Below are 16,605 nucleotides of genomic sequence, written 5' to 3'. Positions count from 1 at the left end.
CTTTCCTTCTTCCTTTCTTTCCCGTCCTCCCTTTATCCTTCTTCCTTCCACTCTTGCAGGTTAAAGGTTGTGACAGAGCTCCAGTCTAGTGCTCAATAATAAGAGACTGTGATGCACTTAGACCTGAATGGACCAGTATATGTCTCTGATTTAATTATACTGATTCCCTGAGTTGCTCTCTCTCGCTCTCTCTGTGTGTGTGTGTGTGTGTGTGTGTGTGTGTGTGTGTGCATGCTGCTACTTTCCCACCTTCTCCAGCTCCTCCCAGTTGTAGCTGCTGTTGCCCACTACCATAGCCATGAGCTCAGAGGGCTGGAACAGAGAGAGGATGCGACCTCCGCACACTTTCAGAAAACCGCTGGCGAATGCAGAGTACAGCTCTCGTACTGACTCGGTGAACACGTAGTTCAGATAGGCCTGCACAAACTCATCTCTGAAACACACACACACTACAATATTTACTCTTATTAAAAATCCAGATTGTATAAAAAAAAGCAAACTAAACACTTTGACTTTACACACACACACCACATGATCAGCACTAACAGATCCTACAGTAACAGTTTAGACAAATTCTGACTAAACTATCAAAAACACTCTTGATGATAATATATTTTTTAGGAACTAAAAATTTTTAGATTAAGACAATAGTTCATGTTGTTACCTGTGTGTGTGTGTGTGTGTGTGTGTTTCCCACCCCACTGTAGTCTACAGGATCTGGTATCCATCTGTCTTGTGAAATGAATCCTGAGAAGCTTCCAAAGTGAATTAAGGCTTATAATCTAACTCTGGCTGAGGATCTCGAATCTCTTTAATGGATCAGATGGTAGCTTCACGCCTGATGTCCACGATAGTGTCTCAGTACTTGTGTACTTGTACAGGACAAGGTTTACTCGTACACACACATTGCTTGCCCACCTGCCTAATTTCTCTGACAAATATCTGGATCTGCCGGCCTTCAGGCAAAGAGGTGCAGATGATGTTCTCACTCATCTCTTGCGCTTTAAGGAAAGAGTGTTTGTGTCACCAAAAGTGTTTAACACACACACACACACACACCCTCTCTTAGTGATCTGTTACAAGGTTAGTGATCACTAAAGTATCTATCTATGTAGTCAAAATATTAGCATCAACGTATATAAATCCTAATTGGAATCTAAAATAAAATACAGAGATGAGGAGTATACAGTGTGAGGGGTATAGAGAAAGCCTTAGTGCAGATGTTTTGTGAAGTGTGTATCACTGCCCTTCCTGCCTGCTGCACATTGTTCATTTCTGCCAGCTGATTTAAATTTTAGTGCAGAAAATATGTGGCAGAACTCCATGTTCTGAAAAGCTGCAGCAAGTCTGCTATTAAAATGGCTGCTTTGTGATACTGCCAGTGGATCCATTTCATTTTGGCAGAATATGTAGTGCGTGTGTGTGTGTGTGTGTGTGTGTGTGTGTTCTACTGTCCTCTGGGACAATGATCTGTGGGTTTAGGCCCGAAGCCTAATGGAATTTGTGTTTGTGTGTGAATGACTGTGTGTATATATTTTGTTGGTAGTGACCCATCTGTCTGCAGAGCCTATAAAGTATAAAAAAATCTGTCCCAAATCTGAAAATTCTGTAACTCTCTCACACACACACACACACACCCCCCGAGAGACACACACACCGACATACACACACACACACACACACACACCCCCCGAGAGACACACACACACACCCCCCGAGAGACACACACACACACACACACACACACACCCCGAGAGACACACACACCCCCCCCCCCCCCGAGAGGGAGACACACACACACACACCCCCCGAGAGACACACACACACACACCCCGAGACACACACACACACCCCGAGACACACACACACACCCCGAGACACACACACACACACCCCGAGACACACACACACACACCCCGAGACACACACACACACCCCGAGACACACACACACACACCCCGAGACACACACACACACACCCCGAGACACACACACACACACCCCGAGACACACACACACACCCCGAGACACACACACACACCCCGAGACACACACACACACCCCGAGACACACACACACCCCGAGACACACACACACACAGAGTCATAATATGGGACACAAGTTGGAACACTGACCTTTTTCATACTGTTTAGAATAGTAAATAAGACTCTGCTGAGTAAACAATATGTGCTCGAGGCTCGAGTAACTCACCTGTTGGACTTGTCCACGGTTTTGTTTTCACCTCCAGGGACCAGATCCTTTACCTCCGTTACCCCGTAATACTCCCGGCTAATCTGTAAAGATGCGTGTCTGTTAATGTACACTGGATAGACACCATGCTAAAATGGCAAGAACATTTCTGAACATTTCTGACACCCTTATCCAGAGTGACCAACTGAGGGTTAAAGCCTTGCTCAGGGGCCGAGAAGTGGCACCTTGGTGGACCTGGGTTTCGAACTCATGATCTTCCATTCAGTAGTCCAACGCCTTAACCACTGAGCTACTGTACCACATCCCCATATAAGCTTCTGTAATGCGCAAAAAATTAAACCAAAGTAAATCTTGTCAGGACTTTTTCCTCTCTCAGTGTGAAATTTCAACAGATAAAATGAAGCAATAAGTGAAAAAAAAAAAAAATATCAAATCAGTACCATTTTAGGAAACCTTTGTGGGGGAAAAAAGTTACAATAACCTGGTTGCAGAAGTGTGTACACCCTTTTATAAATGGGCATGTGGTCTTGTTCAGAATGAAACTGAAGGATGTTCTTCACATGTTCTTCACATGTTCTTAGTTTCATCCATGGGCCACAATGAGCTTATAAGGTATGCATGATGTCTCATCATGAGAGGGTCTAAAAGAATTTCCAAAAACTTGTTCCATGGAACACTGTAAAAATCACCAACTGAAGTGAAGATCCAGCCAAATGTTCTAAAAGTGCAAGACAAAAACTCACCAGGGATGATGTCAAGAAGCCTTCAGCAATATAAAATAGTGTGCATTAATCAACATTAACAGGGGTGTCTAGACTTTTTATATCCAATGGACATGACTTGGAAAGACATGAACTTGTCGTTTAACATACATACACCATATAGCCCAAAGTTTGTGGCCACCTCACCTTCAAACCCAAAACCATATTTGGTTCTTCCCCAAACTGTTTAGGATGTCATAGGGTGATGTAATCTGCTCCCTTCACTGGAACTAACAGTGGCAAAACAGTCATCTGATCAACCAGAGATAAGATCAAATCCTGATGATACTACAGCATGGTTGGGAGACCAAGACAACAAAATTGGTCATGCTCTCAGGGAAGGAAGGGTGGAATACTCTCTTCCCGTCTATCACTAGACACCGTCCAATCACGGCCATTAATGATCTCATGCATGCGTAAGGTGATGGATAGCTGCTTCATGTGCCTTAAAGTAAGCCTCCCTGCTTGCTAATTATAATTTGAACTTCCTGATCCATTCTGATGCTCTACTTCTGGCGAGAGTCTCATCTTTTAAAGTTATTATCGCTTAGAAACCATGAAGCTGGTTTTGGATTGCAATCACCACCATCAGTTTTACACTCCACTCTCTATCAGTGAACAGCTAATAACAAGGCAAACTTTAAAACTAGAAGAACCAAGATCTCCTGGTTACGCAAATGCACTTTTCCACCATATAGTACACAGTTAGAAGAGGAATAAATAAAGAACCCTTTATCATCATCATCATCATCACCACCACCACATATACATTACAGCACGGTGAAATTCCTTCTTCACATACAGTATCCCAACTTTGGAAGTTGGGGTCAGCGGACAGAACCAGCTATGATACAGCACCCCTGGAGCAGTGAGATTTAAGGGCCTTGCTCAAGGGCCCAACAGTGCTGGGGCCTTAACCTCAATCAAAAACCCTGAGGCATAACCACTTGAGCCACCACTGCCCCGTTGCTACACCTCTGTTGCCTCTGGGTTTCTCATTATGGATAAATATTCATTTGTATATTCCTGTAAAGATGCTTATTTGCGGTGTTCCATTATTAAAAGCACTATACATATAAAACCAAATTGAATTTGTTGGGAGAGAGCTGGGTGGGAATTGGCAATGCATGACTGAATTAAAGAAAATAGAAAGGAAAAGGGAAAACGAATGAATGATGTTAACCCTCTTCAAGATCTTTACTAACTTAATAAATGCAAAACCTTACAGCAAAGTTGAGACAGAAGGCATCCTCTATGTCATCCTCCTCATAGTCCAACAGCTGCTGGAGACTCCTGGAAGAATAAAAAAAAAAAAAAAAGCTTGATACTGAGTTTCCCCAACCATAAGCACTACTGCTTACTGCTGTCCAAATACAAAAAACTTATACAATGAGATAAGGGATATTTTGTCTTTATGTAACGCAACACGTCCTGAGGATTCACAGACTCAAACATGGAAACGACGACTCATTTAAGGGGTCTGGATGTTCTTTCATGCACAATAAACTCTCAGTCAAAATGAACCCCACCAGCTGAGGCTTCCAGTCCCACAGCACCTGGATTAAGAGTGCTGGCAGGCTGCGGCTTTCCGTGGCACATCTCTAGTCACTGTTTTAACATCTTCTGCCAGTATGAAATGCGCTCTCTATTTAAAGCTTTAATGAGCAAAGAATGATGCATGTTAAGCCTTTATAATATCACGCAACAGCTGGGACCCTTCATCGGTTAACAGCATAGAGAGACACTTGTGCTGTCAATCAGGAGCTAAAGAGCTGTCCTTGGATCTTTCTAGAAACGTCTTAACCTTGAGTTAAACAATAAGCGATTAAAGGTATCTTGGTGGCATCTTATCTAAAGTACTCCTGCCAAACAGCACACAATAAAAGAAATACCTCTGACATGGGCCATGTGCTTAAATGCCAATAAACAGCCAATAAATAAATAAATAAATAAAAAAAACAGCTTAATACAACTTTATAAACAAACACCACCTTGTACGTTTCCTAGTTCGGGCTCCTCGGTGGCAATGAACAGATCATTCACTACATTTTTCTGACATTTAGAAATAATTTGTGGCTAACGGTCCATGTCCTCAACGTGATCCCGGATTTCTGTTGTGCACCGATTACAATGTTCAAAAGGACTGCCGGTTACGTAACAGCATGAAAAGCGTGCAGGCTAGAAAACAAGGCAAATGTGTTTAAAGTCAATGCCTCTTTTCACCCAGGAACAGTAAGTATAAGCAAAAGAAGTTAAGCTTTTGTATAGCCTGCATTTTCTAGATTTTTTTTGGTGGTCATGTTGCTGTTTTAGTGAAAGAAATGTGCAAGAAAAGACCAAAAAAGTGTGAATTCGAGCACTGTAACGACTGTAAATGTAAAGAGGACTCAATCAAAACCAAGAGGGCAATTTCCTTGCCTACCTGCCCTCAGTAGGTGACAGCTCCTTCAGGTCATCCAGCACAGGAGGAACGTCTAGAAGCTTCTTGTAGAGCACAAGAGGGAAGTGCAGGTCCACCACGGTGGAGTTGTAGATCGCCAGGCCACAGACGATCCCGATCAAGTGGAACCAGTTGTGTTCAACAAAACACTGCAGCACAAACAAACAGGTTTAGAACAAAATCAATATCCACCATGGGTTTGTTTTTTCCCCTCCTAGGTTTCTCTGCTATTCTGACCATGTATTGAGTTTTCGATTCTTTCATTCATCTTCAGTAAGCGCTGGTCAGGGTTCTAGTGGACCTGGAGTCTATTCCAAGAACAGATACAGCAAGGTGGAAGAACGCACCCTAGTCCATCAAGTAAAAATGCACATGTGCACACACATTTGTACGCCCTATTTGTACAGTATGTACTTATTCACACTCAGGGACAATTCTGCCTAGCCTCTCCTCCTACCAGTAAAAAAAAAAAAAAAACACAAAGATGTGGAGAAAACACAGAAACTCCACAAAGGTAATAATTTCAGGAGAAACCCGATACCAAGGATACTAACCCTCCCTGTCGTGCCTCCATGCTGCCTGCCAGAGCAAATAACGCCTTGTTAAATCCACTAATCATTTTTAACTTATAAAAATTCTAGCAACATCATATCAATCAACTCTGTCACATTTAGGTGGAAAAAACAAAACACTTTTGGTGGCACAGGTTGCATTGGTGTCTCCAAAGTTCTAAAATTCTCCAGTTTCCTCCTACTGTACCTCCCAGAAACATGACTGAACTGTCTACACTAAATTGCCTCTAGGTGTAAACGTGCATGGTTCATTATGCCTTATGACCTGGTTAACTGATGTACTTCCACCTTGAGTGAAGTGTTCCTGGAACAGGCTTTGGATCTGCTGAACTCTGATAAAGAGCTTACTGAAAATGATCGAGATTAGCAGACTGTAATATCGAAATCAACTCTGCTGGGAATGTGGCAGAGGTCTGACAATTTTTTTTTCCAGTTAAAGCTTTGATACTTTCTGTAAAGTGAAACAAAAGAAATATCCTTCAACTTTTGCCCTGTGTGCAAGACAATCCTAAATAAAACTTGATAAATCGACAATAAAATGACTGTGACGTACGTGTGTATGCTATATGACTTGGTACTTATAATGGAATTAGTATATGACTATTTTCTTCAACAAATCCAGATGATATTTTATTTTTTAGGAGAAAAAAAAAATTAAATAAATATCAGAAAATTGTCATCTTACACTTTTATCTTTAGTTTTTTATCTCTAACTTGATCTTATATATATATATATATATATATATATATAAGATCTATATATCTTCACTCTGAACTCTATTTTATTTATATGGTTTACATATTTACCCTTCAAGTGCACCAGCCTTTAATAAACTACTGATATAGAGTGCATTAGAGTCTATAAACATTAAGTTAATAAGTCATTAACCAGAAGAGAAACATTTGTTGAACAGGTTTCCTTATTTAACTTTCAGTCTGTACAGTTTTGGCCTCTAGACACTCAAACTCGAGCGATCAGGACATGAACCACGGCCAATTTGATACGCGGTGTACAAAGAGTTCTATCGGGACCATAAAATAAAGATTCTTAAGATAAAGCGTTAATACGGCCGTATCGCGTGGTATCGGCATGAAGCGATGTAGCCTGCTTGTGCAGATCAGTAGCTTTATGGTGAGTTACATTGTAGAGATAAATCTGTGGCGAGTGAAACTGGACTTTCGTGTTCATGTTCGACTCACTTTATCAGAGAACCAGAGCAGGTTGGATTCTGGGTAATGGGTGAACATGCCATAGACTGGATCCATCAGCTCTTTTAGCAGCAGCAAGAAGAACTCTTTAGTGACTCCTCCTGCGTCGACTGCTTCCTCGCCGTCAAATATCACCTGTCGTAGTAGTCGTGGAGGGAAAAATAAAGAATTAATAACAGTTAGGATCAGCTCAGATATTCTGATGTCTTTGTTTACACATCACACACGGGTGTGAATATGTGGTTATCTAATCAGCCAATCATGTGGCAGCACCACAACACAAAATCGTGTAGTTACAGGTCAAGAGCTTCGGTTAAAATTCACATCAAAGTCATTGAATCTGGACAGATTAGGGAAGATAAAGGAAATAGTTTCATCGTGTTCATCTTTTTTCTAGAGTCTGTGCCCATGATATAATCAGATTCCCAATCTTGGCTAACAGAAGTGGAACCTGATATGGTCTCCTACTCTTCCTCAAGGAGCGCATCAACCTCAAGGTTTGATGTTTTGTGTGTTCTGAGATGGGGGCACGGTGGCTTAGTGGTTAGCACGTTCGCCTCACACCTCCGGGGTTGGGGGTTCGATTCCCACCTCCACCTTGTGTGTGTGGAGTTTGCATGTTCTCCCCGTGCCTCGGGGGTTTCCTCCGAGTACTCCGGTTTCCTCCCCCCGGTCTAAAGACATGCATGGTAGGTTGATTGGCATCTCTGGAAAATTGTCCGTAGTGTGTGATTGTGTGAGTGAATGAATGTGTGTGCCCTGTGATGGGTTGTCACTCCGTCCAGGGTGTATCCTGCCTTGATGCCCAATGACGCCTGACATAGGCACAGGCTCCCCGTGACCCGAGGTAGTTCGGATAAGCGGTAGAAAATGAGTGAGCGTGTTCTGAGATGCTTTCCTTCTCATTGTGGTTGTAAAAATCCAACAACAACCATGGCAAGTCACAGAGAGTCGCTTTTTCCATAATCTGGTGTTTAATGGTGTTGGATGTGAAGAATAACTTTAGCTCTTGATAAGTATCTGCAAGACTTTAGGCCTTGTTCTGCTACCACATGATTGTCTGAAAGAATAACTGAGCATTTTTATTACAATGGGCAGTAAATTTACCCAGAATGTTGACACAACACACTAATAACAGGTCTGTCACGGCTCATAGACTCATGTTGAGGCTTCTAACATGGTGCATCTCCAGCCAGAACATTATGAGGTACAATTAGACAACACCATGACACGTAAAATCAAATCATCACTCACTTTACTAAACACACAAACACACAATTAGGTTCTTAAACTTTAGAGTTAAACTACATTAGTATAACATGGGACTGAGAGAACATACTGAAGCTTTCACTTGCCCATGACTTAACTTGGAATTTGTCCTCCTGCAGTGCATCTGTTCCTTATAATAATAAATTCCCCCAAAATCTCAATTCTACAGTAATATTTGTTCTTTTCTCAGGTACCAAATTTAAACTGATACAGAATATGGCAAAATTTATAAAGTTCATTCTGCCACTCAAAAACGTTACCCAACATAACCACAACAACTTAGCTTCTCTTTAGCAGTTTATAAATATAATACGGAGGTCTTTGTGAGCTCTGACCTTTAGGGGCTTCTTTAAGTCCACATCATTATAGATGGTGAGCTCACGCAGCGCGTCACTGACCAGGTGATCCCTCCGCACGTGCAGGACGAGAAACGGGTTTTGTGCCAGCAAGGGTTCCAGGGTCAACAGCATAAAAACGTTGTGCAGGTTGGCTCCGCTTACTGCCATCTTAAAGATGAAACAAAATATCAAAGATATCTGTTAACGATCAGGCTGAATGACTTCTACGTCAGATGTACTGAATGCAACATAATAATAAAAAAGCTTTGCAATTTTAGCTGTAAAAATGTAACGAGATAAAAAGAAGCATGCGGCGTGACGAGGTCTGTTACCTGCATCTGCAGCTCGGCGTCTGTCTGCAACATGGTTGTCTTAGCTTGAGCGTTCAATATGAACGGATAGGCACATAACGTAACTGAACTCTGAAAAGAAACCATCTTTCAGTCGTCGTTGTTTTTAACATTTCCGACATAAAGGCTGCTATGTAAAGGCTGAGCGTAAGCATACCTGTACTGGAGGAGACCGCATTTTCTGTAAAATAAACGAAAAAAATAGAATGAACACGATTTAGTCATGCTGCCTCATTACATTTATTACCTTTCGCAGCATCCCGTCGAGAACGGTTCAGAGAGTTTAATGACGCTCTGTACGAAGGTTCTGGCAACAAGAGGACACATTTTACTAGAGGATGAGGAATAAAAGAAGGCTAACCTGACCTTCACTCTGCTATAATAAATAGTCTGGTGTAACGTTACTTTTATGTAGTAGCCGAGCACCGGCAGGAGCTGCAGAGATAACAGAAAATGAGAAGGATGTGTGGGGAGATGAAGGACGAGAAGACTCACAATCTCAGCTTTGCTTAGGAACCATTTGAGGTAGTCTTCCTGGATGTCCACCATGCTGGTGATGTCGGGGATGTAGAAGCAGTTGTACTCTACATGATGGGCTTTCTGGTTCACCTACATCAACAATGGGCATTTTACACACACACACACACACACACACACACACACACACACACACACTAAAGCAATTAATTATGAACTAAATAGTATAGAAGCCTTTATTTTGTCACTTATACATTACAGCACAGTGAAATCCTTTCTTCATGTATACCAGCTTTCGCGGTTGGGGTCAGAGCACAAAATCTTGAGCTCCACTGCCCTAAATCGTATCTTAAATATCTTACAGAGCACCAAGGTGGTGTTTTTTCCCCCCCTCACCTTTGTACTTTATATACGTTGGGGAATCTGACATTTGTACGATCAGTGATTAAAATGTCAAAAATAAATTTGGTGTCAAAAAATAACGGCACCCTCAACCATTCAGAACTCCGCTGGTGAACAAATGTTTCCTTCCAAGAGCGACACTTTTTGTGGGGAAACTCTTGGAACAGCTTGTGATCAGGCACCAGGTCTGGAAGGTCCCAGCTATATAAAGTGCTAAAAATACACATCATTCCCTGCAGGAAACCGCACCTGGGCTTCGCATCCGAAAAGCTGAGTGAGGCAAAATTTCCAACTAAATAAATATGTCTATTATCGTACACTCTCGCCAACACTGTGCTGACTTAATCAAGGTCAGTCGGAGACGACAGACGTTCAAAATAATAAAAAAAAGAAAGACCAAGCTCAGGAGTTTACCTTGTGTAGTTTCTCTAGCAGTTTCAGTGTAGCACTAATGTAGCTTTCTACAAACACAGGAATAAGAAGGGCCTTGCCACCAGTAAGCAGGAACACCACGATGCTCTTATACATCTCCACCAACCTGGAGAAGACCTCACCGTCCAGCAGTGACCACCAGTTATCTAGAGATAAAAGTAAAAACATTCACTCGCATCTTTAGCAGCATTCGCTTAATCGGTATCCCTATTCTGTGATTTTTTTCCGCTCTGCCGTTATTGGAAAGCTTCACGCCAAAACGACGACTGTATTTAAACTCCAGGGTGGTCTGATCATTTTAGTCTCATCCAGACAGACATCTCGGAGACATCGAACGTTTCCTCGTACGTTTTTTGCCATATTTAGCCGTCGTTGTGCCAAAGAATCTTTTAACGACTTCCTGCAATCACAAAATGATGGATGCTTCGCGAGAACTATTTATATGGTTTGGGTCATCTGCAGCTCGTCTACACTGGGAAAGAGGATTTGTTTAAACGTGGGAATGTTTAGAATTCAAATTTCACACAGGTATCACGTGAATAAACGTATACTGTTTGTCACACGTTTAAATGAAGTTGAATAAAGCTATCGAGGCTGAGGATGCATTTTAGAAATCATGAATCCAAACTTGAGTGCTTCCATGACGAATCGTTCCTTGTGCGATTCATTTTAATACGAAATTATATAAACTAGAAATTACAAAATATACATTTCTTTATAACCACATAGCCTTGATTTATATTTTCCATTTAAACGAAACTGCGCTATTACAAGGTAATGTACGGAAAGCGGAAAACCCTGGTCTTCTTTTTGTGTTTGTTACATTCATTCTTTTTAATCTTAGCTTAGTCTTTGTATTAATTCCAACATAAAAACAGAACAAAGCCCAAATTTTAGAGAACACTGAAAAAGGAATCATGGTTGTAAGTTTTTTTTCTGCACTTCAGTCATATTCAGTGTTGTGTTAGTTACTAATAAATAGTAACTAGTTACTTCATTCAAAAAGTAACTCAATTACTTTGTTGATTACTTTTTAACCTTTCAGTTACTTTTTTAAAGAACGTTCTTTAAATGTTCCCATTAATGGATCGGACCTTCGAACCAGAAAGACACAGCTTACATTTGACTGAAAGGTTTTTGTCTTTATGCTCAACTAAAGTGAAATAATGAGCATATTTCCACTTTGATAAACTCGTCTTGCTCTCGCCTCGACTCGCCGTTACTGCCGCACATACTTTAATAAACAGAAACACGCCCACGGCGCGGCGTCTTCTTCGTGTTTACAGGTTGGCATCCACCAATCCTACAATGCGTCACTGCTGTAAACAGGTTAGACTGTAGGCTACACTTCAACCAAAATGAATTCATTTAAAAAAGTAATGGACAAACGCACCATACGGTAACGGAGATAGTTTACTTAAAAAGTAATGCGTTAGAGTATTAGTTACTGTCAAAAGTAACTGTGTTACAGTAACGCGTTACTGCCCAACACTGATGATATTGTAGTGTGAGTTGACCTGACGCTTGCGGTTTTTTAAGATTAAGCTGTTAAATTGTTTAACTGATCTCAGTCATGATTTTCTGTAAATTTCATCTCAGAAATGAACTTAAAAATCAAGCAAACCCTGTCATTCATAAGAACGTGTATTTTTACAAAATTAGCAAAGGAGTTTTATAGATTTGGACCAAGACGCGTCATTAGACGTCATCACAATATGCAATAAGCCATTCGAAAGTACCACAGAAAGTAACTGTCTTCACAGGAGGGAGTTTAAAAGACGAATCCTGTGCTTGTAATTTGGCCGATTAAATTGAAGTTTTCTGACACAAAATGCAAAATTCTCTGCAAGTTGTACAGGAAATTTTGGAAAAAAAAAAAGTTACCGTAGTTTGATTTTTTCAGCAATTACGCCAAATCCTGAAGGGACTGATTTATGTTGTTACAGACAACCAGCAGAGATCAGACCCCTGGCTCGAACTGATCTGCTGCACTCTGATTGGCCTGTTGATCAGCTCGCTGTGCTCAGACACGGCTGCTTAAACGAGTCTACGATAACGAGAGCCGTGAAACACGTCGGGTTGAAACATCCAGGTCAGACATTCGGTGTAAGGCTCATGAGACTTGTGGTATCATACCGAGCACTTTGCTGGGGTTGGCGTCCAGCCGGAGGATGGCCATGGCGAGCGGGATGGTGAGAGAGATGTAGTTTTTGGAGTCGTGCAGAGCCGGACACTCGGAGAGGATCAGGTAAATGCGCATGGCCTCAACGTCAGGAGGAGAACATGGCAGCTGAGGGATCAGCAAACTCTCAAAGCTCTTCGTGGTCTATAAACACACACAGCCTGCGGTCAACTGTCCACTCAGTGGACTTGTGAGGCAGTAACAAAAATATGATTAGATATAAAAATAGGTGATAATTAACATACAGGTATAACATTTCTTTTTTTGTTGTTGTTTTTTTTTTTGGATTTATTAAATGATATTCTCAAAATTTCAAAAACTTTTTGGCCAGCCAATCAGAGTAAACCTGGGGGACGAAACCAGTATGTAAAGGCTAAAACAGTAAATAGTGTGCTGTTACAAGGAAATAAATAAATCAACCACCGCACGGTGTGGTGCAGGACGATGTGAAAAGGTACAACTGATTACGTTCCCATATCCGCAAAGCCCAAAGTGTTTTATTCCTCTTATAGCACAGCAAACGACTAACAATTCCACTTTTAAATGTATTAATGGATGTTTAGTTGTTTTTTTTTTTCTTTTACGGGAAACATCCATATGACAAGCTCCTGTTATCATCTATGTTCAAGCAGCAGCCTCTTTTTTTTCAGTCTCTCTTGACACTGGAGACTCCTTCCATTAAAAGTTTTAAAAAAATGAAAAAATAAATGAAAAAAATTCACTATGAAACGATGCAACATATTTTTCTTTGCTAAAGGCAACGTTTGCTCGTTTGTTTATCGGTCCTTTGAAGATTCCAGAAATTTCCGATCAAAGGCAAAAACCTCGATATTCAAAAGGAGGAGCCTGTAAGTTTTCAAAAAGTGACCGAGTGACTTTTATAGAAAAATAAATCACACCGGCGTCTTCAGTGGTATGAGTTTAAAAGAAGAATCAAGTGTTGCATTTTTGCTCGATGACGCATTTTCAAAAAAAATAAATAAATAAATAAATAAAATAAAATAAAATAAATAATAAAATAAAATAACAATAAAATCTTTGCAAGTTGAATCACAAATTTTGAAGGGGAAAAAAAAATAAATAAATTTAAAAAAAAAAAAAAAAAAATCACAAAATGTCTTCAAAAATTCCTGGAGAGACTGATGTATTATTCAGGCATACGAGTCCCTATAAATTAGCCTTTTACAAAGAAATGATAACGTATTAAAATCAGCACATTAGTGTAAATTGATTAATCTGTAGTGAGAATAACAGACAGAGCGGCTTTTAAAAAATAAATAAATAAATAAAATCGGCAACATGAGAGCTGAGAATTCAACGACTCTGTAGTATAAAATTGGTTAGATTACAAATGCATAAGATTCACGATGGAAAAAAAAAAAAAAATCCATCTTAAGTGACAACAAAGTACAAGAATCTAAGCACGATATTTTCGTGCGCGCTAAAAAGCTTCGGAAAGCTTCGAAACTTTTCAGCATAAAAATTCTTTCGCATAATTCTTGTGCTTGAATGAAGTTTAAAGCTTGTCCATTACAATCTCGCATAATGAGTGAATCTAAAGTTGGCTTAGAGTTTACGTGGAAGGAAAAAACAATAAAATTCCAGCAAAGATCAGCAGCAATTATGATCCGTTTTATTTGATACTGCTTTTAAAATGACAAAATGTGCTCCATTGCTCGTTACTGTGCAAACAAGCTCTCGGTGTGCTCCAAATCTGCATCAAAGCAAACAATAAGTTAAGTTTGGCTGACAGGTACGAATTCCCGAGCGCTTTCAGCAATAATGACTCATCTGTTCAAACCGTGAAGGAAAAAAAAAATATATAAATAAAAATCCAAAAATTGTGCTTACAGTCAAATATTTTACAAAAAAAATAAATAATCAAGCTGTATCATGTTGTGTTCACGGCAGCAGTGTGTGTAACGTAACGTGGACTGCGTATGGTGATCTATGTGCTTATGTACCGTACCTGCTCCAGCAGGCGTGAGTATGCCGGCTTCATCAGGATCTCAAACAGCAGCCTGACAGAGCTGAGGTCGATTCCAGGGACTTTGGGGTTGGTTTTAAAATGTCCGTCGTCACTGCGAAGGAAGCCGAATCGAATCAAAAAGCAAAACGAACACAATAGCTCATTGTTTTCATTGTCATCAACAAGTCATGTGTGAAAGCTCTTGCGTATGTACTGTACAGGTGGAGGAATGAACTTCCCCTAGACGTCCCGACAGCCGAGTCACTGGCTATCTTTAACCGACGGGTGAAGACCTACTTCTTCCTGAAACACTTAAACTAGCTCTTATATTAAAACAAAACAAAAAAAAAAAAACTGAACAGAGTTTGACGTCGATGGTATCATGAGTCTGTAACCTAAAGAACCAGTGTTAGACTTGGAAACACTTTTGTACGTCGCTCTGGATAAGGGAGTCAAATGCAGAGAACGTACATGGACTGATTGTATATACAGTATAATGATGCTGCTGAAGTCTCTACTCTGATTGGTCAGAAGTTCAGCAACAGTGTAAGTGTGCTGAATCTTAAGTAGGGCTGAAACGATTAGTCGACGTTGTTTGTTGTCGAGTAGTCGTTTGTTCTCACGTGTCCTAATGTAAGGGCCTGCGATATCGCGATTTGACCGCGTAATGCAGCCCTAACAAATGCGGTAGAAGAGAACTTTTAAAAGAAGCGCAAATTATGACGGAGTGCAAGCGAATGCGAACAAGCAAGGTGTGGGAAAGTTTTACAAAACTTCCAACCAAAAATGCAGTTGTGTGCAATACATGCAAGGCAGAACTTGCGTTTCATGGAAGCACAACGTGCATGCTCGAGCACTTGAAAAGGAAACATCCTGGCACAAGAGGAGGCTGGAATTTCTTCATTTTAATTCAGCAATTATTTGAAAGGCCAGTGCAGAAAGGACACTGTTACATACTGCTTTTCATTAAACTGAACACTTGTTTTACAAATGAAGCTCTTAATACTGCTGCCAAGAGATGTTTACATTCAAACACACATATATATATATATATATATATATATATATATATATATATATATATATTTGTCTGTAATGCAGCTGATTCATTTGTGTAAAAATGTATTTTTTTTTTAATAACAATAGAACAGAAAAGATAACAATATTTAAACAGTGCTTAAAAAGAGAATGACCTGTTTAATTGGCTCAAAGTTCATTAAAACAACCATTTCAAAAGCTGAAGTGATTTTCTTTTCTATATTATAGTTAGAATATGTATAACTCAATGTTTTAACTAAGTGAAAAAGCTGAATAATCGTTCAAAACTTACTGATTAGTCGTCAATGACACGGACAATAATCGACGATTATTCGATTAATCGTTCTAATAATCGTTAGATTAACCGATTATCAAAATAATCGTTTGTTGCAGCCCTAATCTTAAGGCCCTAAACGTACAGGATAGAAGTGTCCAAACAGGAAATGGTAGAAATCTGTATGCGCAAATCAAAGAATGAAAAGTCCCAGTATCACAAACAAGCAAAACTTCTTTTGTCCTGAACGGCATATTAATGTACTACATTCTACATCGGGCCGATAACCAGGCCTAGCTACAGTAGCTAGCGAACATTTCTGATCATTCTGGGCTTCTGTTTCTGAACTTTGGTTCGTTCTGAATTTCTGCTAATTCACAATTTCTGATCCTGAATGTCTGGTTCTGAATGTATTTCTAATAAGTTTGGATTTGTAGTTCTGAATTAGCTTGTTCTGAATTTCCAATTATTCTGAACTTCCTCCTTCTGAAATTCTGATCAATTTCCAGTTTATTTCAAATTCATTCAGACATTTTCCAGTACCAAATTTCTGTTCGTTCTGAATTCTCTCTCACTCACTCATTTTCTACCGCTTATCAGAACTACCTCGGGTCACGGGGAGCCTGTGCCTCTCTCAGGCGTCATCGGGCATCAAGGCAGGATACACCCTGGACGGAGTGC

The 16,605-nt window shown here is 40.2% G+C and overlaps 1 protein-coding gene across 2 annotated transcripts in view; it reads right to left on the bottom strand.

The window, feature by feature from the left end:
• Nucleotides 1–16,605, bottom strand: part of LOC132847621 (probable E3 ubiquitin-protein ligase HERC3) — a 40,708-nt gene that overhangs the window by 6,623 nt on the left and 17,480 nt on the right. The window contains exons 12-23 of one of the 2 annotated variants that reach the window (XM_060873084.1): nucleotides 14,613–14,724; nucleotides 12,598–12,787; nucleotides 10,444–10,607; nucleotides 9,646–9,759; nucleotides 9,308–9,331; nucleotides 9,133–9,222; nucleotides 8,798–8,968; nucleotides 7,185–7,328; nucleotides 5,395–5,561; nucleotides 4,199–4,265; nucleotides 2,212–2,294; nucleotides 250–433 (exon numbers count right to left, since the gene is read on the bottom strand). In XM_060873084.1, coding sequence (XP_060729067.1) covers nucleotides 250–433; nucleotides 2,212–2,294; nucleotides 4,199–4,265; nucleotides 5,395–5,561; nucleotides 7,185–7,328; nucleotides 8,798–8,968; nucleotides 9,133–9,222; nucleotides 9,308–9,331; nucleotides 9,646–9,759; nucleotides 10,444–10,607; nucleotides 12,598–12,787; nucleotides 14,613–14,724 — 1,510 coding nt within the window. Of the gene's footprint in view, nucleotides 1–249; nucleotides 434–2,211; nucleotides 2,295–4,198; nucleotides 4,266–5,394; nucleotides 5,562–7,184; nucleotides 7,329–8,797; nucleotides 8,969–9,132; nucleotides 9,223–9,307; nucleotides 9,332–9,645; nucleotides 9,760–10,443; nucleotides 10,608–12,597; nucleotides 12,831–14,612; nucleotides 14,725–16,605 lie in introns of those variants that run through there. The other variant, XM_060873085.1, reaches the window with a different exon arrangement.

The sequence above is a fragment of the Tachysurus vachellii genome, chromosome 6 (genome assembly GCF_030014155.1).
Source record: "Tachysurus vachellii isolate PV-2020 chromosome 6, HZAU_Pvac_v1, whole genome shotgun sequence".
Taxonomy (NCBI): domain Eukaryota; kingdom Metazoa; phylum Chordata; class Actinopteri; order Siluriformes; family Bagridae; genus Tachysurus; species Tachysurus vachellii.
This window is presented reverse-complemented; position numbering and strand designations above follow the sequence as displayed.